The sequence below is a fragment of the Notechis scutatus genome, chromosome 3 (genome assembly GCF_049901735.1).
Source record: "Notechis scutatus isolate UNSWTSFEM ecotype Mainland chromosome 3, rNotScu1.2, whole genome shotgun sequence".
Taxonomy (NCBI): Eukaryota; Metazoa; Chordata; class Lepidosauria; order Squamata; family Elapidae; genus Notechis; species Notechis scutatus.
In genome coordinates this window covers 8,603,596-8,630,279 of record NC_142011.1, presented here as the reverse complement: position 1 = coordinate 8,630,279, position 26,684 = coordinate 8,603,596, and the positions used below count along the sequence as shown (strand labels likewise).

At 42.3% G+C, this 26,684-nt stretch overlaps 1 protein-coding gene across 1 annotated transcript in view; it reads left to right on the top strand.

The window, feature by feature from the left end:
* The window catches only part of COL20A1 (collagen type XX alpha 1 chain), a 198,119-nt gene extending 178,555 nt beyond the window's left edge, over positions 1–19,564 (top strand). Inside the window, exons 37-40 of the mRNA XM_087959166.1 lie at positions 3,855–4,046; positions 6,285–6,362; positions 13,692–13,847; positions 16,860–19,564. Of these exons, the coding sequence (XP_087815292.1) occupies positions 3,855–4,046; positions 6,285–6,362; positions 13,692–13,847; positions 16,860–16,879 (446 nt within the window). The 3' untranslated portion in view covers positions 16,880–19,564. The remainder of the gene's footprint in view (positions 1–3,854; positions 4,047–6,284; positions 6,363–13,691; positions 13,848–16,859) is intronic.
* Positions 19,565–26,684: the final 7,120 nt, after the last annotated feature.

The window sequence follows — 26,684 nt, the reverse complement described above, 5'->3', positions numbered from 1 at the left end:
TTGATGGCAACAGGAGAAAAAATACCCCTGCCAAGTGTCAGTTTTGGAAGCCATATTGAGACCAGATGCTGCCACGCTGCCACATTTTGAGCCTGAGAAAGTGGGAGGGGGGGAATTTCTTGGGGTGTATGTAGTTAAACATAATAACATTCTTTTTCTAATTCAAGGTCATGTTATTTTGCGCATAAGTGAGGGGAAGTTCTCAAGTTGGGTCGGATGGTAATTGGGGCGTGTGATGTGATGATGGCTGCAGGAGATGGATTTGTAGTTTTTACTTAACAGATAACAGTTAATCAGAGTTGGAAGGGACCTTATAGGTCATCTAGTCCAACCCACCACCCGTGGGAGACCCTACACCATTTCTGACAAATGGCAGTCCAATCTCTTCTTGAAAGTCTCAAGTGATGAAGCTCCCACAACTTCCGAGGGCAACTTCTGTTCCATGGGTTGATTGGTCTCACTGTCAGAAAGTTTGTCCTTATTTCCAGGTTAAATCTCTCCTTGTTCATTATTCACTACTTATCATATATTATTCACTACTTATTGCAAGGAAGCCTGGAACTTTCAGATTCGGGATTCCTCAGTTGTGCCAGTTTACTATCCAAAATAATATAACTGTTGAGAAGCCGCCTGTCTCAGAGTTATTTGTTGGAGTGGAGGTTTGCTGGAACCACTGACATCAAGTTTTGAAACAATAGGTGCTAGCTGTGCGAGTTAGGGGGCTGAGCTGTGTAGTCTGTTGCAATAAAATAAATACAGGTGATCCTCGACTTATGACCACAATTGAGGCCAAAATGTCTGTTCCTCCACGAGACAGTTGATCAGTGAGTTTTGCCCCATTTTATGACCTTTCCTGCCACCGTTGTTAAGGGAATCGCTGCAGTTGTTAAGTTAGTAGCTCAGTTGTTAAGTGAGTCTCATTGGCTTTGGTTGTGAGAAGGTCGCAAAAGGGGATCATATGACTCTGGGACACTGTAATTGTCACAAATATGAGCCAGCTGCCCGGTTTCTGAATTTTTATCATGTGACCATAGGGGATGTTGCAATGGTCATCAGTGTGAAAAATGGTCATAAGTCACTTTTTTTTCAGTGTGTTTGTAACCCTTTGAAGGATCACTGAACAAAATGTTGTAAGTCAGGGACTACCTGTACCGAGTCTGGTGACACCTTCAAGACCAACCAACTTGGGATGTTTGGAAACTTTATGTTTATACTGAGAAGGAACGGAAATTGATGATGCTTTCCCAGATAACCCTCAGATGGAAATTGCTGTGTTTCCCCGAGAACTGAATTAGACTATATGATAGACCTCCACCCCCCACCCCTCCCCATATAATGACTGAATAAGTTTTATCCCCTCCTTCAGTGGAAAATCCTTATGTAATTATATTATATGTAATTATATTTCAATGTCTACTAATAGATTGAAAACCTAAAACAATACAAGTATGTTTTCAGATATTGTGACTTTCTATGAAGAAGGAAGGGAGGGAGGGAGGGAAGGAGGGAGGGAGGGAGAGAGATTTTTATGAGAGAGGGAGGAAAAAAGGAGGGAGGAAGGAAGGAAGATTTTTATGAGACAGGGAAGGAGGGAAGAAGGAAGGCAGGCAGGCAGGTTTTTATGAGGATGGGAGAGAGGAAAGAAAGAGGGAAGGTTTTTATGAGGGTGGGAGGAAGGAAAGAAGGAGGGAAGGTTTATATGAGGGAGGGAGGAAAGAAGGAAGGAAGGTTTTATGAGGGTGGGAAGAAAGAAGGAAGAAAGGCGGGCAGGCAGAGAGGCAGGAAGGAAGGAAGATAATATTTTTTTTAGGAAGGGAGAGAAGGAGGAGGGAGGGAGGGAGGGAGGAAGGTCTACCCATTGATGCCAATTTGACAAATCAATTTAGGATTAGAGGCGATCTTCAAAGGCAGCCCCATGTAGAGCAAATTGCAGCAGAGCAACCAAGAAGTCACATGGCCAATTGCTTCTTTCTATATTCTTTCTGCCCTGTCTGTGCCCTCAGCTTGATTTCATATAGTCAAATGTTGGAATTACCCATTAAAAATGATTCACTCATCATAGATGATCCTTGTTCCTTCCAGATTTTTAGATTGTGTAGAACTGCCAAGTGTGCAATAGGCAGACAGCCTTCTATTTAATTGGTTCTTTTTTAAAATAAAAGATGCTCCTTCCTTTTTCCTTTCTGGCAGGTTCTTATATCGCCATTCCACCCCAACTAATGCACCTTCTTTCGATTTAGAATCAATTACCCTAGTTCTGACTACAGAGAGTCCTCAACTTACAGCTGCAATTGAGCCCAAAATTTCCTTTGCTAAGCAAGATCATTGTAAAGTGAGCTTTGCCTCATTTTACATCCTTTCTTGCCACAAATTTTTAAGTGAATCATTGCAGTTGTTAAATCACTAATAGGGTTGTTAAGTGAATCCGGCTTCCCCAGTGATGTTGCTTGTCAGAAGGTCATAAAAGGGGATCACTGCAACCATCATAAATATGGGTCAGTTGACAAGCATCTGAATTTTGATCCCAAGACCACATGATGCCGCAATGGTCGTAAGTGTGAAATACGGACACAATTCACCTTTTTCAGTGGTGTTATAACTTCAAATCCAGTGGTGGTATTCACATTTTTTTACAACTGGTTCTGTGGGCGTGGCTTGGTGGGCATGGCTTGGTGGGTGTGGCAGGGGAAGGTTACTGCAAAATCCCCATTCCCTCCCTACCCCACTAACCTGCTTTCCAGCTCCGTTCTCCTGTGATGACCCAGGGTGGGATACAAAATAAACACAGTCACGAAAACAGATGAAGCCCCTTTTATTCCTTCACTTTGTTTCAAAGCTCCAAATATCCTTGACTGGAGACAAAAAAACTCCCCCACAAAGCAGTTACGAAAAGGAGAAAATGCCTATAAATTATAAGAGTAAAACCAACACAAGCCACACTGTACCAATTAAGGGAACCAGGCAAGATCAGGGCTTGAAGACACCCACAGATATCAGAACACACACTGGGAAGGACGCCAAACTCAGAAAGGAACGACGGACTAGAGATATTTCCACGCTTTGTTTCCAGCACTGGCCCATACGCATGTCCGTCCTTTTAACCAGTTTTCACAGCTGCAGCCCATGAAGAGGATCAAGGCTCTTTCCTCCCCCATAGACCACACCATTCACGTCTCTCCCTTATCCTCCCTGCGTGCCCTAGGATGGAGAGGGGATTGGCCTGGGTCTTCCTCTAACTGCCCAGCCCTTCCCCAGCCTCCTCCACAACCTCTGGAGCCACACTTCCACTCCCTGTCGCCTGTTCCTCCTCTCCCTCAGAGTCAGTCTCCAACAGGAGCATGACATCCCCTGTGCAGGGCAACCAAAGGAGACCCAGCCGATCAGCTGGGACTCAATGGGAGGCAGAGAATAGATGGGGACGGGGCCAGTCAGAGGCGGGATTTGCCAGTTCTCCGAACTACTCAACATTTCCATTCTATCCAGAACTGATCAGAACCAGCTGAACACCACCTCTGTTCAAATGGTCACTAAACAAATGATTGTAAGTCAATGACTACCTGTCTTCAAGGATCTTTTACGAATACAAAGGAAAGGTTGAAAAACGGGGTAAGTCTCACTTAGCAACTGTCTCACTTGGCAACAGAAATGCTGGGCTCAATTGTAAGTGGAGCACTAGCTGATATTGACAAGAATGACGCTCAGTTTGTTTGTGTAGATCTGGGAGCGGGGAGAAGCCTATTGTTCATTTTTTCAAAAGATTTTGCTAAAGGACCCCAGCAAATGCAGGAAGCAGAACGGTTTGGGTGGGGAGGCAAGGAAGAAAATCTCACCACTTTCCATTCTTTCTCCTTCAGCTCACGTGTTAAAGTTCGACACTTTCGTTCACGAGCAATCGCGGAAACCTGTCCCCATCCGGGAGGAGGAGGAACTGAAGGCTGGAGAGCCTGGTCCAATGGGTCAGACTGGTTTCCCTGGAATTAAAGGTGAAAGAGGAGAAATTGGGATGCCTGGACTTCCAGGAAGAAATGGATACCCGGGAGAAAGAGGTAAAACAACAAAATTGCTGCAGTGGGGGAAATTAGGAGGAGGAAGGATTCAACAGAACAAATAGGACCTTGGAGGTCTTCAAGTCCAACCCCCTGCTCAAGCAGGAGATCTTATATCATTTCAGACAAATGGTTGTCCAATCTCTTCTTTAAAACCTCCAGTGTTGGAGCATTCACAACTTCTGGAGGCAAGTTGTTTCACTGATTAATTGTTCTCACTGTCAGGAAATTTCTCTTAGTTCTAGGTTGCTTCTCTCCTTGATGAGTTTCCACCCGTTGCTTCTTGTCCTGCCTTCAGGTGCTTTGGAGAATAGCTTGACTCCATCTTCTCTGTGGAAGCCCCTGAGATGTTAGAAGACTGCTATCATGTCACCCCTGGTCCTTCTTTTCATCAAACTTTAATGGTAGATGGAGGGTCGCACTGTAAGCTCCACCCTTTTTGTGCGCGCATCCCACAGAGCAGCAGTGGGATCCTGCCTGTTCCACTACCAGTTTGGTGATTGCACGCACACGCACCTAACAAGCACAGCTTTCCACACACCAGCTGAGACCTGCAGCGCCAATCAGCAGTGGCGGAGAAAGAAGAGAAAAGCGCAGGGGCGGATGGGAGGGCCAATCCTGCGCTTTTCTCTTATTTCTCCTCTCAGCCAATCAGCTTTTTTCTCCTCCTCTCAGCTGATCGCCAGGGGCTTTTTTTTTTTACTACCAGTTCGGCTGAACCGGGCCGAACCGGTAATATACCACCACTGCCGCAGAGGTATGAAAGAGACAGCCTTTGCATGGTGATTTTCCATCTATCCTCTTGGTTCCTGTCTGTTGGGAGCAGGCAAATGCATACCAGTTGGTTTTATTTTCAAATTAGATCATTCCTATATCTTCAGAAGAGGGGGGGGGCTAAGTAGCAACACCTATTTGGGTGGTCTCTCCCCCATCTTCTTGTTGTTGTTCAGACACTAACTAAATCATGTCCAATTTTTCATGACCCCATGGACCACAGATGCCAGCCCCCCCCCTCCATCCTCCACTGTCTTTTGGAATCTCCCAAACTCATGTTCATTACATGGATGACCCTATTTAACCATCTCCTCCCCTTCCCTCCCTTTCTCCTTTTGCCTTCCATCTTTCCCAACATCAGGGTCTTCTCCAATGAGTTCTCTCTTCTCATTTGATGGCCAAAAATATTTAAGCTGCTGGTCCCGTCTTGACTCAGAGCTAAACATGTTGAGAAGACACGAGTCTTTATTGCAAATAAGAGGTCATATGTCTCCATTTGAGGATCGATCTATGCCCTGCTCTCTTATTTTGAACACTGCTGGGTTATTCTTAGATCCCAAGAAGGTGATTATAGACAGAAAAAGTCTCTGACAGCAAGAACAGATATTTAAGCTCCCTTGGTGATGTATTTTACTTCAGCTTGCAGGCCACAGACAAAGTTGCTGATTTAATTGACCAGCAAAGAAAGTAGATCACACACCAATCTGTCACTCAGCCTTCTTCTTCTCCTTCTCCTTCTCCTTCTCCTTCTCCTTTTTTTTGATTCATGATCTGATGATCTGCCCTTACATCTTAGGAACAACTCAAGTTGGTTACAGATGCCACTGATTATATAGATCTGAATGTCCAATCTAGGCAACTCTAAGATTTGTAGATTTCAGCTCCCAGAATTCCCCAGCCAACCATGCCATGCTGGGAGTTGAAGTCAACAAGTCTTAAGGTTCCCTGATATACTTTAGATGTTCTCATAGCTGATCTTTCGGAGTGAATCAAACAACGTTTTTGCACCAGCTGTCCAAAAAGTTCCACAGAAAGCTGTCCAAAAAATTAGGACGGGGATCACAATGCGTGTAAAAGAAATTTAAAAAGATGGAACTTTGACTGCACGGTTGCTCTTCGATTTAGTCTGAGGTCTCCCTTTTAATTTCATTTACAAGTAGAAGTCAACATTATTCTACTCAGGAATGGATTTGCTGTGAAGCCAGAAAGGTGTCTTTAGATTGTACAATGAGCTGAATGGAGCAGAATGAGTCCAGTTGAATTAAGAATCTCACACCCTTGGCTAGCTTCAAATGAAGACCATCAATGAATCTCTATCACTGGAGGTTTTCGAGAAGAAAATGGACAGCCATTTGTCTGAAATGGTATAGGGTCTCCTATTTGAGCGGGGGGGGTTTGGACTACAAGACCTCCAAGGTCCAGCCATATTATTCCATGTTCTAAATGGCTCTTCTCCTCCATCAGGTGTCCCTGGGCCCAAGGGAGAAAAAGGCTCTTTTGGACAAAGGGTGGAAGGTTCTGAAGGACCAAGAGGTCAAGCAGGTATAGTCATTCATCTCTGAAAATATATATATATATATATATATAGGCAAACAGTCCTTATTCTGCGTTCTGTGCAACTGCAGAACCAACTATCCAGAGGGATGATGGGTTCCTCCTTCCTGAATGTGTATATATATGTTCAAGCTAGAGTTCATCAGGGAGGGTCTATGACAGGGGTGTTAAACTCAAGGCCTGGGGGTCAGATTCGGCCTGCGGGGTTCTTAGAGCTGGCCTGTGGGGCCACCCTGGAAACAGCAAAGGACCAGCCTGTGGTGCCTCTGCCAGCAAAAATGGAGCTCTCCCGAGATCCGTTTTCGCTGGCAGAGGGTTGCAGAAGGCCATCACAGCTGAAAGCACAGCTCGGGAGCGCGGTTTCTCTGGCTGAGTGCTTGGGCCATCACAAGCACCCTTGACCTGAGTGACATCGAGCTGGCCACGCTCACTCTGCCCCCCCCCGAGATCAAACACAACCCTGATGCGACCCACAATGAAATCGAGTTTGACACCCGTGTTCTAAGGACAACTCGCCAGAGTCAACTTGCTGTGGCCAACTTGCCACAGTCAACTCACCAGTGGTGGGATTCAAAAAATTTTACTACTGGTTCTTGGGCGTGGCATGGCTTGGTGGGCGTGGCTTGGTGGGCATGGCAGCGGAAGGATACTGCAAAATCCCCATTTCCTCCCCATCCCACTCACCTGCTTTCCAGCTCTGTTCTCCTGTGCAGGGCAACCAAAGAAGACCCAGCCGATCAGCTGGGACTCAATGGGAGGCAGGGAAGAGATGGGGGCGGGGCCAGTCAGAGGTGGGATTTGCCGGTTCTCCGAACTACTCAAAATTTTCGCTACCGGTTCTCCAGAACTGGTCAGAACCTGCTGAAGACCACCTCTGGAACTCACTGTGGGACAAAAGTTACATAACATTAAAGAAATGGTGGCATAGAATCATTAAAGAAAGGGTGCAAAATGAGGGATAAATTGAAATGTGAATGACAAAAATTTAAATAACTTTTATTATTTTAAATAATTAAATAAAATGGTTACATTGTCCAGCAGTGAGTTGGCTGTGGCGAATTGTCCTGTGGTGAGTTAGCCATGATGATCTGGTCACGATGAGTTGGCCATGGTGAATTGGCTGGGGTGCGTTGTCCCATTCCTGCATCAGGGAGGGGTGCTTTAATGGTTAATGTCTTGGCAACGCTAAGTTTTGTGGACTTCAACTCCTGGAATTCCTATGCTGGCTGGGGAATTCTGGGAGTTGAAGTCCGCAGGTATCTCGCCAAGAAATCTGCATGGATGCATCATTTGTATTGTCCACTTAGTTTTCAACTTCCCTCTCAGTTTTCCTGGTGATTTCACATCCAAGTACTAAGCATGTCCCATCTTCTCATTGTATTTTGGAGAACGGATGAAGCCAGCTACTATAGACATTGCCACCTTGACTGAGTCTTATAAGATTAAGACTCAGCCATTCTTTTCCAGCAATTTCTCCTATTTCTGTGGGTTTAAGCCAAAGGTTATCATTAGTGTCAGAGTACATTCATGAACTGGCATAGAGCTTGGTAACCAGGTCAGCCAATGAATAGGCATAGCAACTAAGTCAGCCATTGAGGACTGTTTTGGAAACTGAAACTAGAATTAGCCTAGGCTGGAAACTGAAACTAAAAGTAGCCTAGGGGTGGCTCTGTTAGGGTTTGAGGATTAACCCCTAGAAGAGTATTGCAGCAGTAGTCAAGCCAGGAAGCCAAAGGAGAGCGGAAGGGCCCCAGAGTATACACACACTGAACACAAACACTGTTTGTAGTTTAAATAGTTTTTAATCCAGTTAGAGTTTAAGCATTGTCATTCAGTCCATTAAGTCATTCACAGTATTTCCATCCAGTAAGACTCACTAGTATAGTCCAAGTTAAGAGTCCTTGCAATATCTTTATCAGCCGATAAAGATATCTTCTCCTCCTCCGGTTTCACTCTCCAGAGAAACAAACGCTGGATATTCAGTAGAATTACGCAGTAAATCAGCAAACAGTAGTAAACAAGAACAGTTCAGTCACAGGCACTCACAGTCAGTAATCACAGTTAGTCGCAGCAGCACACAGTAACAGTTACAGTCACTCAGTTACAGTCAGCAAGCTTTCCAGCTTCTAATGCTTCCTTATATTGTAACTTCTAACCGCACCCTTAATCGGCTAATTGCCTGCTGCATTGTGCTTAAAGTGATAAGCACTTAAACCATGATATCTAAGTTTTATATATTTATTCACCCAAACCATATTTGGTATCAATGTTATACCTAACATACTCCCCTTTTGGGTGAAATAAATATATAATACCTTTACAATCTAACCCCATATTTTTCACAACTCTCCTGGTGCTTACTGGCACCTTGGGCTTTAGTAAAATTATCAGCTAAATTGTCCTCCGACATACAGTACTCTAGCTGAATCATCTTACTTCTTACAGATTGTCTCACGTTTAGGTATCTTAGATCTGTATGCTTGCTCCTTGTTTTTACTCCAATATTTGTGGCCATTTGAATTGCTGCCTGATTATCTTCATGTATAATTATAGGATAATCTACAGTTATACCTATATCTATTAACATTTGTTTATACATTATTAATTCTGTACATAACAATGATAAACAGGAGAATTCTGCCTCCATAGTAGACAAACTTATATGCTGTTGTCTAATTGACTTCCAGCCTATTAATGTCTTACCCAGCATTATGGCTGTTCCTGAAGTCGACTTTCTAGTGTCTCTTTCTGATGCAAAGCTAGCATCTGCATATGCACTTAGAATTAAATCACCCTTTGGTTCTAAATACAATGAATAATTCATTGTCTTTTTAAGATATCTTAATATCCTCTTAGCTGCAATCCAGTGTCTTTCACATGGTGCAGAATTGAATCTAGCCAACTGATTCACACAGTACGAAATATCTGGTCTAGACCAATTACTAATATAACTCAAACTACCAATTAAAGATTGATAAATCACCTTATCAAACTCAGGGCTTTGTACATCAGTGTTGCTAAACTCCTGACTCATTGGAGTCTTAGCTGGCTTACAAAGCTCCATCTTGTAATCTTTTAGTAATTTGCTTATCTTATCTTCCTGAGATATCTTAAAACCTTTCCGTGTTTTCTTTATATTCAAACCGAGATACTTCTTTATCTCCCCTAATTGCTTGATCTTTATTCTCTTTCCTAATGATGCTATTATTTTATTTGCTTCATCATTAGTTTCAGTAATCAAAGCAATATCATCTGTGAATAGTAATAATAATGATACTTTCCCATTTGTCTCCCTCTTAAACAGACATGGATCGGCTAAACCAGCTTTAAATCCTATATTGTCTAGTTCCTTTACAATATACTGGTTCCATTCATAGCCTGATTGTTTAAGACCATAGAGGCTTTTCTTTAACAACCAACAATCATTATTATCCTTATTTTCACTTTTAATACCAACAGGTTTTTTCATATAAATAATATGTTTTAATGGGGCGTGCAAGTAAGCAGTTTCCACATCTAGATGGTTAACTATATAGTTTTTACTAGCTGCCCACACTAAAGCTGCCCTCAAGGTTGCTGCCTTAAGACTAGGTGCAAACACCTCATCATAGTCATTAGCATTCTGCCTAAAACCTTGGGCTACTAACCTTGCCTTATGGATTAAATTACCATCTTTATCTGTTTTTACCTTAAATATCCATTTGCAACCAATGGATTTCTTTCCTGCAGGTAATTTGGCATTCTCATACACCTTCATATCACTTAATGAATTCAGTTCCTTATTCATTGCTGCATACCATTTTTCTTTTTCCTTATTAGGATACTTTTTAATTTCTTCAACAGAATTAGGAACTTGATTAATCTGGCACACTGTGTTAGCCTGGTACCTATCAGGCGGTCTAGATACACGTGTAGTTCTTCTGGGAATTACAGGGCTTACAGGAGGACTTTGATGAACTACTACCTGTTCATCTTCCTCATCCTGTTCAGCTATTGAATCTGTCTCTTCCTTTATGGGCACTATTTCATCCTGTATTTGTCTCTTTACTTTATTTTTAAAATTACAGGGATAACTAATGGGATTTCTATAGGATTCAATAATTACATCTTTATTGGCATCCTGTTCTAATTTCTCCCATCCTTCATGTTCTAGAAATTGGGCACTAGCACTACATAACACTTTAGATGTGCCTTTCTCCCAAAATCTATATGCCCTATGGTTTGCCTGATAACCAACGAAGAAAAATCTTTTAGCTCTATGTTGCCCTTTTTTTCTGAGTTGTGCAGGAATATGCACCCATGCTGGTGCACCAAATGTGTGCAGGTAACTTAGATCAGGTTTCCTGCCATGCCATCTGGTGAATGGTATTTCACCTGTTGTTGTATTAACAACGTTGTTTAATATGTTATTAGCACACATTGTAGCCTCCCCCCACAAAGAATCAGGTAACCCAGAATCATTTAACATTGTTCTAACCATTGCCTGTAGTGTTTGGCCTCTTCTTTCAATAAAAGCGTTATGTTCTGGCCTGTATGGAGCAGACTTCTTATGCTCTATTCCAGCTACCTTAAGTCTGTTCTGGAATTTGTTATTAATAAATTCCGTACCATTATCTGTCACCAGGGTTATCAGTTGTCGTTTAGACTTTCTTTCAGCAAACCTAAGCCAATTGAAAAAATGTTGATATGTTTCAGTTTTGCTTTTCATTAAATAGCAAAACCCATATCTAGAATAATGGTCCATAATGCTCAGTATATATCTAGCACCCCCATACTGGGTTTCTTTGGACCTATTATGTCTGCAAATACTACTTCTAAAGGTTCTTTTGTTTTGAAACCATTTAGCCTATTTGCAGGCAATACCTTGCTCTTATCTTCACAGCAAACATTACAACGTAAATATTTATCACAAGGTTTTAACCTTATTCCTTCAGATAACTCAACTGTACGTTTTAGCATTTTAAAATTTACATGCCCCAAACGCCTATGCAATAAATGGATACATTCTTCATGAGGCTTTATATTATTAAATACAGTTTGTGCCTCCCCTTTCTTACTATTATCTAAGACATATAATGTTCCATTTAAAGCTGCAGTTACCCTTTTGTTATCTTTTTCAATTATGCAATTATTATCTTTAAAAGTAATTACATAACCTAATTTATCTAATACCCTTACTGAAAGCAAATTAAACTTTAGTTGCGGTACATACAACATTTTTATATCCTGGTTTATGTACGGACAACGTGCAAAACCTTGACCTTTCGCTTTCAGGTTCCAGCCGTTAGCAAGAGATATATGTTGAGAACTTGTAGACATTTTTATAAATTTTGTCTTATCTCTTGTGATGCAGTGGGATGCGCCACTGTCAACCACCCATAAATTATTCTTCACATCAGAGTTGCTAAACGTGGCTAGTTCAAATGCTTTCTTTGGCTTTTTTACATTCTGGCTTTTTCTCTTTTTGCAGAATTTTGCCAAATGTCCTCTGCCTCCACAATTAAAACACTTTTTAATTGTGTATGCTGTTGAAGATAAATTCTCTTCTTCCAGGTGCTTTACTTTGCTTTGCTGGTTTCTTTCAAGCTTTGAAGATAATTTCTCTTCTTTCTTATCTTCTCTCAGCTCGTCACGCTCACGCCTTCTTCTGGCTTCTTCTAGTAGCCTGCCTGTAATCTCGGTTAATGAGAGACTTTCTTTTGGCAATACCTCTAACGAAGTCACATAGTCATCATAGCTTTGATCTAATGAAGATAATATTATGTAGACTTGTTGCAGTTCATTAAATATAAGCTCTTTTTCTTGCAAATCTTGAAAAATGCTCTTCATACAGTTTAAATGAACTAACATATCTCCATTCCTCTGAAGATGCGTTCGAAAAAAGCTTCCGTGTAAGATTTATATGTGCTCCTACACTGTCCCGACATAAATCTTCCTGAGGTTCTCCCAGCAGTTTGCAGCATTTTCTTCTCCACGAATATGGACAAGCTGCTGATCACAGAGAGTCAGTCCTATGATGCATAAAGCCTGCTCATTCTTCAGTTTAAAGTCTTGTAACTTTTCTTTATCATCATCATCAGCAGGATCCCATCTACTCACATCTGGTGGGTTTGCTATAATGTCCCACAAACCTTCTCTGCGTAGAAGTAAACTACATTTCATTGACCATGAAACATAGTTTGTTCCATCCAGCCTGGATATCATGGACAGTTGTGACAAATTTACTTGTGCCATTACTCTTCAGATATTTTGACTATTTTAAACTAATTAAAACAGTTTGTTTTTACAGTAATGTGCAACTCACACCAACTCTCTCTGCTATATCCTGGTTAGTTAGACTATGCTGCTGGGCCCATAACCAATGTTAGGGTTTGAGGATTAACCCCTAGAAGAGTATTGCAGCAGTAGTCAAGCCAGGAAGCCAAAGGAGAGCGGAAGGGCCCCAGAGTATACACACACTGAACACAAACACTGTTTGTAGTTTAAATAGTTTTTAATCCAGTTAGAGTTTAAGCATTGTCATTCAGTCCATTAAGTCATTCACAGTATTTCCATCCAGTAAGACTCACTAGTATAGTCCAAGTTAAGAGTCCTTGCAATATCTTTATCAGCCGATAAAGATATCTTCTCCTCCTCCGGTTTCACTCTCCAGAGAAACAAACGCTGGATATTCAGTAGAATTACGCAGTAAATCAGCAAACAGTAGTAAACAAGAACAGTTCAGTCACAGGCACTCACAGTCAGTAATCACAGTTAGTCGCAGCAGCACACAGTAACAGTTACAGTCACTCAGTTACAGTCAGCAAGCTTTCCAGCTTCTAATGCTTCCTTATATTGTAACTTCTAACCGCACCCTTAATCGGCTAATTGCCTGCTGCATTGTGCTTAAAGTGATAAGCACTTAAACCATGATATCTAAGTTTTATATATTTATTCACCCAAACCATATTTGGTATCAATGTTATACCTAACAGGCTCTATATTAAACTCTGCAATTCTGTTAAGCTTTGAGTCTGTCTATTGAAGATGAAACTGCTTCTCTCCTCTGCTTGCCTGATGAACTAAAGTGAAACTGATGTCTATTTCTGAGTTCCTGAGTTGCTACTGAAGTTATTTGCAATATGTTTCTGTCTGAGTTTGCTCCATGTTGGAGAAAACTACAACTGGTTGTAAAATCTACTTATTATGTTTATAAAGATATTAAATGAAGCATCAGCCATCTTTGTTTATTTTTCTGGCTCTGAATTAATGCTGCAAAACTCTGAATAATTAGCCTGGACTGACAGAATATTAGTTCTATTTTTTCCTCTCACCTAGGCCCTCCAGGAGAAATGATGGTTGGCCAACAAGGCTCCAAAGGACCTCCAGGTAGCATTGGTCCCTCTGGATTTCCCGGGGCTCGTGGTCAGCCTGGGGATTCTGGTCCTGCAGGTAGATGTCTTCCTACAGGATGCCACAGAGATAGTACAAGAGGTAAATCTTGAGTGTATGTGACTCAAAGTAAGGGGAGGGTTCCAGAAGTTCATGAATTGTGGGTCAAGTCTTTATTCCTTCCCACTTCCCTTTTTTCTAGAGTTTTTTGGCTTTCGTGTCAGTCAATCTGGGCCAGGGATCTCTCTAAAGCCCTAGGTGTTAGGGCGCAAAGAATCGGGACCATTCATAAGATTGCAACACAGTAGATTTATTTCAGCCTATACACAAGAATCTGGTCAACTAAAGTTCAACACTAAATTGGCCCCAGATAAGGGTCAGCAGAATTCAGGAGGAGTTGGACTTTGAGCACTTGTGGCAATGTAGAAATTCTAAACTAATGATGTACTTAACTCCACCCTTCCCAACTCTGCCTGCTATTCTCCTACACAAGAACAGCTTAGAAGGCTGCAATTAAACTCGAAAGTGTGTGATTGGAAGCACCTTCTATTTTCAGAAGAGGTTCTCAGTTATTAAACAGCTGTTAGCCTTCCTAAGTAGGAAACATAATCAGATGAGCTGCTTTGTGATAAGGCTATATTAACAGAATCTTGCAAGTCTGAAAGTACAAATCTACCCCAATCTCTTTTACAGCCTGAGAATGAGGGGGAGCTCCCTTTGAGCCTCTTTCTCTGCCCATTTATGCCATTGTGGGCTATTCCCTCTCTTATTTCACAGTTCCTTAGCGTCATGCCCCCATCTAAATCTGAGAGGGAAGATGAACAGCTGACAGAGAGTGGGAGAGTGGCTCCATTGGCGGTGGTGGAAACTGGGGAAGGGCAAAGTCAGGCTGGGCAAAGTAGGGGAGGGGTAGAACAGGGGAGAGGGGGTTCAGATGGAGACCAAGGCCCACCCCCTCCTCATCCTAGGGCATGTAGGGAAGAATGCAGAAGAGAGCAACGTGGTTTGCGTGGCTTACGAAGAAGGAAAGGGGCCTGATTCCCTTAGCAAGGCACACCCAGAGACAGAATTTAAAGGAGAGGCAGTTAGGAGGGGTGTGTTTGTCGGGAACAAACACTGAATTCATCTAGTGTTATGAGTTTTAGCCTGCATTCCTGGCATTCCTCCTGTCTATGTGAATTATTGCCGTGCTTCTGTGTGGACTCATTATCTTGCCCTGCTGGAGTGATTGAATGCAGTCACTCGGCCTACAGTGCTTGGACTGGAGTACCTGCAGCCAGAGGCTGTTATAGGTTCGTGGGAAAGCTTTTCTCCAGGCTGGAAAGTAGCCAGGACATTGCGGGCAAAGTTGGAGCAAATAAAGGGACTCATAGCTATTTTCTGGCTGTGTTGCCTTCGCGCCATGCCCCGGGTCATCACACTTAGGCAGCATCTCTCCACCCCCCAAATATCCCAAGGTTGTTCGTACATACCATTACATCAGTAAAACTCCAGCATATCAGCTATGTGGCCTATGGTGGCGCAGTGGTTAGAATGCAGTACTGCAGCTAATTCTGCTGACTGCCAGCTGCCTGCAATTTGGCAGTTCGAATCTCACCAGGCTCAAGGTTGGCTCAGCCTTCCATCCTTCCGAGGTCAGTAAAATGAGGACCCAGATTGTTGGGAGAAAGAGGCTGACTCCGTAAACCGCTTAGAGAGGGCTGTAAAAGCACTGTGAAGCGGTATATAAGTCTAAGTGCTATTGCTATATAAGAAAAAAGTTACAAATTAACCAAGGCCAAGAATTCTCTAGCACAGAAATTGGTACAAGTAGTCCTCAACTTACGAGCACAATTGAGTCCAAAATTTATGTTGCTAAATGAGAAATTTGTTCAGTGAGTTTTGCCCCATTTTACAACTTTTCTTGCCTCCGTTGTTAAGTGAATCCCTGAAGTTGTTAAATTAGTTGGCATGGTTGCTAAGTGAATCTGGCTTCCCTGTTGACTTTGCTTGTCAGAAGGTCACCAAAGGAGATCACGTGATCCCAGGACACTGCGCCTGTCATAAGTATGAGTCAGTTGCCAAGCATCTGAATGTAAATCACCTGACCCTGGGGATGCTGCAATGGCCATAAAGTGTGAAAAATAGTCCTGCGTCACTTCCTCCAGTGTAATTGTAACTTCAAACGGTCACTAAGCGAACTGTTGTAAATCGAGAACTACCTCTATTTCACAGAACTAGAGGCAAACGAGAGAATTTAATCCTAGCAATTGTTCTGTGCAGGCTAGAGAGGGCCAGGTTTTATCTTGGCAACCGCATCCATATTCCTAAGACATATCAGAGCTCAAAAGCCTTAAAGGGTAAAGGGGAAGCAACTTGTAGGCAAGGAATCTTATAATATCTGCCTCCGATTCTGCGGGATAATTGCCATTTGATTGCAAAACTAAACCCTTATTTCAAAAGCCAGATTTGCACTCCGATTCTCTAACAACTCTAGCAACTAAGATGATTAAAGGCCTGGAGGCTAAAACTTATGAAGAACGGTTGCAGGAATTGGGTTGGCTAGTTTAGAAAAAAGAAGGAGTAAGGGTGACATGATAGCAATATTCCAATATTTGAAGGGCTGCCACAAAGAGGAGTGGGGTCAAATTATTCTCCAAAGCACCTGAAGGCAGGACAAGAAATAATGGCTGGAAACTAAACAAGGAGAGAAGCGACCTGGAATTGTGGAGAAACTTCCAAACAGTGAGGACAATTAACCGGTGGAACAGAAGTTGCCTTTGAAAGTTTTGTGGGTGCTCCTTTAAGAAAAGACTGGACAGTCGCTTGTCTGAAATGACATAGGATCTTCTGCTTGCGCAGGGGCTGGACTAGAAGACCTTTGAGGTCCCTTCCAGCTCTATTCTGATTCTCTTCTGTCACTCCCAATAGAGTAATCAGAGGGTGTTAAGAAGCAGGGACATAAAAACCATTTCTATTATTAGCATACATGGTGACACCACAATTCACTTTTAAGAGTGTTTTTATTGGAGCTACACACTTTTATTACATTTAGAATTTGAGGAAGGAGTGATTCATCTCTCTGTTTTTCCCATTTCTTCTGTAGTTTAAATAACACTCATTTCCTGTTTCCAGATGCAGGGCTGATCCCATGACCAGAGGGACGCTGCTGTGGATCAATTTTATGTTTTCAATACTTTTTTTTTTATTACTGCCACACCCAAAGTTTCATTTTCTCTTTTGTAAACGGCCCAATTTTGTCTGCCAGGAAATGCACGCCACTTCGTCTTGTGATTTATGGCCTACTAGTAATTCACTGGTCATACTTTCTACTGGATAGTTAAAGCTATATTTTCAGTTTAATGGGGTCCTCAGTGCCCTCCTGAGCTTGACTGTTCTTGCAGACATTTTGTTACCCAGCTAGGCAATCTCATCAGTGCTAGAAGGGAGTGAGGTTTGCTCGCTGTTTATGTACATGGGGGTTTAATCGAGCCAGCCAAACCACGAGTTGCAGCCCCAGTCCTGTTCAAAGAGAAAAAAGATGGGACTTTGAGATTATGCGTCGACTTTAGAAGCATCAATGGCATGTGTGTACACAACCTATATCCACCTCCCGCTCATGAAGGACATGCTATCTCACCTGGCCAAGGGGAAAGGTCTTTATTAAATTAGACCTCAGGGAGGCAAACTACCGAGTCCACATCAGGGAGGCGGATGAATGGAAAACGGCATTCAACTGCTCCTTAGGGAGCTTCCAATTCAAAGTCATGCCTTTTGGACTACAGGGAGCCCCGGCGGTGTCTATGCAATTAATAAACGAGATGCTACGTGAACATCTTTATAAGGGGGTCCTTGTCTATTTGGACGAAATTCTCATCTACACTGAGATGATGGACAACCACGTACCCCTAGTGCGCCAAGTACTGAAAAAACTTCTAGCAGCAAACCTGTACGTTAAGCAGTCGAAATGCGAATTTCACCGCATGCAGTTGGACTACCTGGGCTACCGAGTCTCCAATAAAGGCATAGAGATGGACCCAGCCAAAGTACAAGCCATCCTCGGTTGGCAAGTCCCTCACACTTGCAGACAGCTACAAAGCTTCCTGGGGTTTGCAAACTTCTACTGACCATTCATCCCCTCCTAAAGATAGGGACTACAGAAACAAATACTGGCCTGTCAGTGTTGGTGGTAGTGTTCTTGGTGGCTCCTTGATCAGGCTCTTGATCATTTACTACTCGATTGTTGGTCTAGTATTGATCTTGGTGTGAATCTCTGCTTATTATCTGGGTATTATTGCTGGCAAGGAGCTGTTTTTTCCCCTTTAGGAAACAAAAAATCAAAACACCTTCTCTGCCAGCAACCAAAAAACAGAGATTAATAATCTTGATAAACAGAGATTAATATCAATGTTAAATTTCAGACAAAAAAAATCAAACAGTAAAACTACAGCCTAATCAAGGAACCACCAAGGGCACTCCCATCAACACTGACAGAGCAAGGCAATAGGATATACCTTTTGAACCTCAGGGACCACCAAAATCATAATTTTAAATCCTGCAGATCAGAGACCCTGGGAAAATCCCCAAAAAAGTCTGCAGGAAAATTCCCCACCCAGTTTTCCTACCGATCGATCATTCTGGGATCACAGGATATCATCTCCAGCTCCGTTCTCAGGGGGAGAGAGGGAAAGCAGCAGAAGCAGCAGAAGTCTTTCTTTCTCTCCCCAAACTCTGCCAGAAATGAGTCTTTGCTGATGCAGCCTCTTGGAGCAGGATGTCTTGCAGGGTCCCAAAGACTCATTTCTGGTGGAGTTTGGGGGAGAGAAAGACTTTTGTTGCTTTCCTTGCGTGCAACCAAAAGCAGAAGAAGAAAGAAGCGGAAAGAAGCAGCCCAGTGGCCAGGCCAGACGCGTGGGGCAAGTTCCCCCCCTCCACCCTTCCCCCCTCCCCTTACTACCTCATGTTGTTTGCAATGCAAGTGACACAAGCCTTGTGTTCCCATGGGCCATGTGGGCAGTGCAGCCTTGTGTTCCTGCGCAGCCTGGATTAATTGCTTTGGGGGATGTTTTGTGGGTGTACCACCAAAATTTTATCTGTTTACCACCAACATTTTCTCGCACACCACCAGTGGTCCCCGGCGCACTAGTTGGCAACCACTGATATAGAGGGCAAACCCCATTCCCTTTGTGCACTGATTATGTTACCTAGTTGGGTTGTGAAATGTCTGCAAGCAACCAAGCAACCAAGCTCAGAGAGCACCAAGGACCCCAAAAGTCAATCCTGAGCTATAAATAATCCTCTTCTATTAATAAATGTTGTAGCATTGCAGGGGATCATACGATGCAACCCATAAAAGTCTTGAAAGAACTATGAGACTAAATTAGATCAAGAGGCCCGTCCTTTCTAAGCAGCTTTTTGTCACAGTGGTCAACCAGGATTGAGTAGCTTACAAACAAACATCCATAATGTAATTACTTTCCTCCACATTTCTTCCTTAACAGCTGCTTAAGCTACTTGTGGTTCAGAAGATAGAAAACAGCCATGGTAGCCACCAATCACTCTTCTATGAATGCATTCTCTCCCCCTCTTTATATCATTTGGGTTGCATTCACCCCCCATTATATTGTGGAAACAACAGCCCTGAATTACCTAGCCTTTAGCAGGTGCACGCCTTAAAATCCAGATTTATTCTCCAAAGCCCCTGAGGGCAGGACAAGAAGAAACGGATGGAAACTAATCAACCCAGAACTAAGGAGAAATTTCCTGACAGTGAGAACAATTAATTGGTAGAAGGACTTCAGAGATTCTCAGCCATCCAAGCCATAGTTGTCCCAAAGGAGATTTTTCAAGAAGCAAGTGGACTTTCCTGTTTTTCTTTGAAGAGGTTTTGCTTCTCATCCAAGAAGCTTCTTCAGCTCTGACTGGATGATGGGGAATCCAGTCAGAGCTGAAGAAGCTTCTTGGATGAGAAGCAAAACCTCTTCAAAGAAAAACAAAGAAGCCCAGTTGCCTCTTGAAAAAAAATCACCTTTGGGACAGCTGAACAACTTGCTTCTAGAAGTTGCGAATGCTCCAACACTGGAGGTCTTTAAGAAGAAATTGGACAACCATTTGTCTGAAATGGTATAGGGTCCCCTCCTTTAGCAGAGGGTTGGACTAGAAGACCTTCAAGGTCCCTTCCAAACTCTGTTATTCTGTTCTCAAATCAACAGGAGTTTGGCTGCATTCCAATCTGCAATGCACTTTAGGATCAGGCCTGGGATCACATCCAGCCCGGAGCTAATTTCATGCAGCCCTTGGCCTCATTTCAAACTTGTATGCCAGAGAGCAGTGAAGAACTGCTGCCCCTGTTTTGCAATCTGTCACTTGGAAGAATGCAAAGAGGAGTTGAAGTGGGGGGGGAGTGGATAGAAAAGGCTAATCCGCCCCCCCTGAAAAAGCATCCCCATCTACTTTGGACTTACCACCTTGGCGCTACTCCCTGCAACCCTGCCATAGATTAACGACAGATGGATGGAAGCTAATCAAGGAGAGAAGCAACCTAGAACTAAGGAGGAATTTCCGGACGGTGAGAACAATTAGTCAGTGGAACAACTTTCCTCCAGAGGTTGTAAATGCTCCAACACTGGAAGTTTTTAAGAAGTGATTGGGTAGCCATTTTCTGCTGGAGCAGGGGGTTGGACTAGATGACCTTCAAGGTCCCTTCCAACTCTGCTATTCTGTTATCACTGGTGAAATACTGCCATACATATACATATATATATATATATATATATATATATATATATATATATATATATATATATATATATATATATATATATATATATATTCTTAAGTTTTCATGGTACTTACATGTATGGTATTCAGCTTTGTTCGGGTATTTTCCCATGATATGGTATTTGTTGTAGCTACAACTTTAAAGGCACAACTATAATGACATGGGAAAATACCCAAACAAAGCTGAATACCATACATGTAAGTACCCACGAAAACTTAAGAAGACACACACACACACACACACATATATAGTTCAATCCTGCTTAAATTCACAAGGGATGGTCACCACAAATTAGCTGTATTTCTTTCATGATTGCTTCAAAAATGGCATAGATGATCATGGAGGCAATTTCAAGCTAGAGACAAAATTAAATATAATCTCTTATTTGGATAAAAAAATGATTTGGAGGTCAAGCTATTTTCCAAGGCACCTGAAGGCCAGACAAGGAATAATGGATGGAAACTGAAGAAGGAGAGATTCAACCTGGAAATAAGGAGAAACTTTCTGACAGCGAGGACAATCAACCCATGGAACAAACGTTGCCTTCAGAAGTTATGGAAGCTTCATCTCTGGAGGCTTTCAAGAAGAGACTGGACTGCCATCTGTCAGAAATGGGCAAGGGGGTTGGACTAAATGACCTTCAGGGTCCCTTCCAACTCTGTTAATCTAATATCTAATGAAACATTCTGGTTCCCTTTGCACCTCTGGGTTCCTGCAAAATTCAAGTGGTCCGTAACTTACAACTGGTCACTGAGTGATGATAGACCTCCCCACCGCTTCTTTACCACCAAGCTGGCAATTTCATGATAAGCATGTTCCAAAATGATACATTACTATACAGGTAGTCCTTGACCACAACTGAGCCCAAAATTTCTAAGCAAAATGGTTGTTAAGTGAGGTTTGCCCAATATCACCACCTTTCCTGCCACCGTTGCTAAGTGAATCATTGCGGTTGTTAAGTTAGTAAGAGACCCTGGTTTCCCCTCTGCGTGTCATAAGGTATCAAAAGGTGATCACATGACCCTGGGACACGGCAAGCCTCATAAATACAAGACAGTTGTCATGTGTTTGAATGTTGGTCACACCACCACAGAGATGCAACAAGTGTGAAAAATAGTCATAGGCCACTTTTTTCCCAGTAAGTCGAGGACTACTGTATTGGAAGATACTCGGACATGATTTGTTGGTGAGCGTGCAAATTTTAAATGTGAGTATTTGGATTCCTTTAGAACCCTGTAATTGAAAACCTGGAGATTCATTCAGTTCCAAAATACATTTTGTTTGTTCCCCAGGAAGTCCGACTTAGCGACTCTAAGCCCTAATTTACTTGTTATTAATTTTAGAATTGAGTCAGATGCTTGGAGAGCACGGCTGTTCCCAGCTTACACTTCACATTTACAATCTCTGCTTAGCCTGCAGCAATTTTAAAATGTCTTTGGAGGATTTTCCTTGTTCTCTCACCCCACCCCACCCCGGTTCTTGGTAAATCTTCTCTGATGAAATATTGTCGTGAGCTCAAAAGCGTGTGTACCTGTTTGTGTTACTTTGGTGGAGCTTAATAAAGATTAATCTTGCAATGAATTTTGTTGCTTGCTTTTTTTTTTTTTTTTTTGCTGAGGATTGGTAGAGTTTCTGTGGACTTTTATGTCCCTTGGAAGATATAATGTTTAACTGCCAAGTGACCACTAAAGAATACCATAAGAAATTATTTGAAATTATATTTAGCAGGTTGACCAAATTATTGTCTGGCCTGGTAAATGTAGAGACTAAGGCATCATTTTGCCCTGGTTTGTAACAAGCAGAGATGCTTGTGTGCATCAACCATGGTAGCCAATTTCATTACCCAGCTAAGTAACATCATCAGTGCTAGAAGGGAGTGGGGAGACATATATATATATTTAGGGGATATATACACACACACATATACATACATACTGAGGATACAAATACAAATGTGTGTGTGCATGTAGATGGTAGATAGAGATAGATAATACAGTAGATATAGATAGACAGACAGACAGACAATTATGATAAATGATACATTAGATTGATAGATGATGGATAGATGGAGAGAGAGAGAGAGAGAGAGAGAGATGATAGATAGACACGGTAGATGATAGACATAATGTACCTACTATATAGATATGCAGGCATGTGTGTGTGTGTGTGTGTTTCCCCAGTATGTATGTATGTATGTATGTATGTATGTATGTATGTATGTATGTATGTATGGTAGGTGTATGTTTGTATATGTGTGTGCAGGTATGTATGTATTTATATGTGTGTATGTGTGTATGTGTACACACACATGTGTATGTACAGTACATTCAGAACTGACATTCACTTTTGTCAGTTTTGTATTGCTTCAGCCTGATTCTACCACAGCTGATCTTCATTTTTTCCCCTTTCATTAGTCTACACTCAGTACCCCAGAACGACAAAGTGAAAACAGAATTTTTCACAAAACTGACAGGACAAGCCAATAGTCTAGGGTCTTTCAGTGTCTTCCTTGGCAGTTTCTCCAAGTGACATCTTAGTCCAAAGGACAACCTAGTCCCTTCATAAAATGCATTGTTGAACTCCATGCATCTCAAAATTCCCAATTCTGGGAGTTGAAGTCCACCCCATCTTTAGATTCCCAAGGTTGAGAAACACGGATCTCTGCCATCATCTGCCAGCAACATCTAGAATCTGGAATCTACTAGGGAAAACTTTGCAGGAAAGAATTAATGGAAACAAGTTTCTGACATCCAGACTCAAAACAAGGACTTAGTAACACCAAAGCCGTTCAGTCTCCCAGGAATCTCCATGACAGACCTCAAAGTGATTGTTTTGGAAAAGCAAGATGTTTACCGGGTCCCATTGAGCGAGAAATTGCTTCCCTCACATACATCAAAAGGTTTCCCACAATCTCTGAAGGGGTCAGCAAACACGAGGGCTCTATAACACTCTCTGGTTTTGATAAGATAGTTGCAATCTAACCAACATCCATCTGCCTTTCTCTCCCTTCGCCCATCCTAGTTTAAATGCTCTACCAGTTGACCCACTCCATACATTTGATGAAGGGGGCTGCAGTCACAACAGTTAACAGGGAAAAGTTTCCCCTGTCCATCCATATCTGACTCTTGGGGGCAGTCCCAAAGGTGTTTTTTTCAAGAGGCAACTGGACTTTCTGGTTTTTCTTTGAAGACATTTTGCTTTTCATCCAAGAAGCTTCTTCACTTCTGACTGGATGGTGGGGAATGGAAGGATTTATACTCCTTGCAGACAGCTGGTCATTTGCATCCTTTTAGAGAGTTGTTGAGGCCACCTGGAGGTCTGTGTCCTCAGGGTTAGCTGAGAGGTGCAAATGGGTGTGGAGCCTTGTTGGAACTGTTGAAAGGACTGTGTTGTAGACTGGAGATAGATGATGTTGTATTCTCCCCCTGTGGAGAGATGGCTGTTCAATTTTGATATAGATGGCCCCTTGGAACCCTCTTTCAAACCAGCAGTTCGGGTCTTATATTTGGGGAAGCACAGTAGAGATGGATAGATAGATAGATAGATAGATAGATAGATAGATAGATAGATAGATAGATAGATAGATAGATAGATAGATAGATAGATAGATAGATAATGTATAGATAGATAGATAGATAGATAGATAGATAGATAGATAGATAGATAGATAGATAGATAGATAGACAGATAGATAATAGATAGATAGATAGATAGATAGATAGATAGATAGATAGATATAGATAGATGATAGATGATAGATAGATAGATAGATAGATAGATAGATAGATAGATAGATAGATAGATAGATGATAGATAGATAGATATTTAGATATAGAGATGAAAGATAGATAGATAGATAGATAGATAGATAGATAGATAGATAGATACATATAGATAGATGATAGATGATAGATAGATAGATAGATAGATAGATAGATAGATAGATAGATAGATAGATAGATAGAAAGATAGATAGATAGATAGATAGATGATACATATAGATAGATAATACATATAGACAGAAAGATGATAGATATAAGAAAAAGAAAGAAAAGAGAGAAAGAAAGATGAATAAATAAATAAATAAATAAATATGGTGTGCAGTCCACAACTATTCCAAGATCCTTCACACATATATGAGCAGGGCCGGGATCCTACTGGCATAACAACCGGTTTGGTGAGTATGCGTGAACTGTATACATGTACGCTTCGCGTGCATGTGCACCAAACGTGCACTGTGCGTGCATGCGCACCGTTTACAAATCACCAGCTCCTGCAAGCATTCCCCTTCCCCTGCTGACGAGTGGCACTCATCTGTGTCATGCAAAGCAGCTGAGGAGGAAACAGCAGGCACTCAAGGAGAGCCTACAGCCCGGGCAGGCGCGGGTGGGCCAAACAAGATAGTCACAGCAAACCGGTTCGGTATCAGCTGCTCTTTGGATCTTTATAGAACCGGGCCGAACCGGTAGCATCCCACCCTTGTATATGAATCCAAGGCAAGAATTTCCCATTTTATGCCTCTGCATTTGGTTGCTGGGTATTAAGCGGAAAAACTTTGTGCTGTTCTCCTTCAAATTTCACGCTCTTGACTTTCAGCTCATTTCTGCAACTCTTCAGGTGATTTTGGGGGTTTCCTTCATCTTTCTAGGAGAACATATCTGAAAGGGTGGCTTACAGTTCACAGAGAGGGTCCCACGGTGACAGATGGAAGTGGCCACAAAAACGCTATTTTTTACAAGTCAGTTTCTGAGCGGGCTTATTCATTTGCAAATTATGCTAATTTCAGAGCAACCTGACAGTATCTGAAGGTCTATGGAGCCCAGCTGTTATTTTTTGCTCTTTTTAATGGGCTCTGGGTGCAGAGGTGTCACTGGAAGTGTCATCGCGCCTGAGTGACTTTAAAATTAGCCACTCAAACATTACAATGCCGTTTTCTTGACTCAGACAATCTACCAAATCATGAACACACACGGAGAACAAGTACAAGATAAGCTCCAGAAAATTAACCACGATTCAAACTAAAGCATACAAGTAATCCTTGACTTACATATACTCTACCTGACTCTGTGGTTTCTTCCCCAAACCCCCAAAACTTTAACCTTAGACTGTCTACTATTGACCTCACCCCTTTCCTAAGAGGTCTGTGGGGGCGTGCATAAGCGCACCAACGTGTCTACCGTCCCTGTCCTCCTATTGTTTCTTTTTTATTTGTATCCATTTCATGTATTCATAACCATGTTTATACTTATATCTGTTATCTAATACTTGCTTGACAAATAAATAAAATAAATAAAAAATAAATAAAATAAATAAATAAATTCATTTACTGACCTAGCGAAGTTACAACAGCAGTGGGAAAAGGGGACAGGACCGGTTCTCGCATTTCCAACTGCGGCAGAATCCCCCCATGGTCACATGATCCAAATTTGTATGCTTGGCAACTGAATCATACTTATGACGGATGCAATGTCCCAGGGTTACATGATGCTCTTTTGTGACCTTCTGACAAGCAAAGTCAATAGGGGTGAAGCCAGATTCACTTAACAACTATGTGTTGTGGCCTGTCAGCTGCCACAGCAGCCACATCAGAGGAGGAGCAGCAGCCGCATCGGATGAGGAGGAGCAGCAGGAGGGGTGGGAGGTCAGGGTCAGCATCAAGGCAACCCAAGAGCTCCGAGAGGGAAGAGGGAATGGAGCTGGCAGAAAGAGAGACAGAAGCGGAGCCTGGGCCATCCATCGCCCCTCAGATAGAGAGTCAACACCCCTGCCAGGTCTGGAGGTAGCTGATAAGGAAGAGGAGGAACAGCTGATGCACAGATGCACAGAAGGCAGAGGAGAGGAGAGCAGTGGAGCTCTATGGGCTGATCCTTGGGACAGAAGAACCCCACGCTAGCTCTGGGGATAAAAGGCAGGGGGCAGAGATGAATAGGTGGGACAGACAGCAATTCATCTCCCTGCTGGACAGACTTATTAGCCTGCTCTGTGTGTGTGTGTGTGTGTGTGTGAGAGAGAGAGAGAGAGAGAGAGAGAGAGAGAGAGAGAGAGAGAGGGACAGACAGACAGACAGACAGACAGACAGACAGACAGACAGACTTTTTCCCGTGGTTGCTGGTGCTCCTAATAAAGGAATCATTGTTTTAACTACAGAGAGTTTGTCGTGTTTGTGAGCCAGGTCAGAA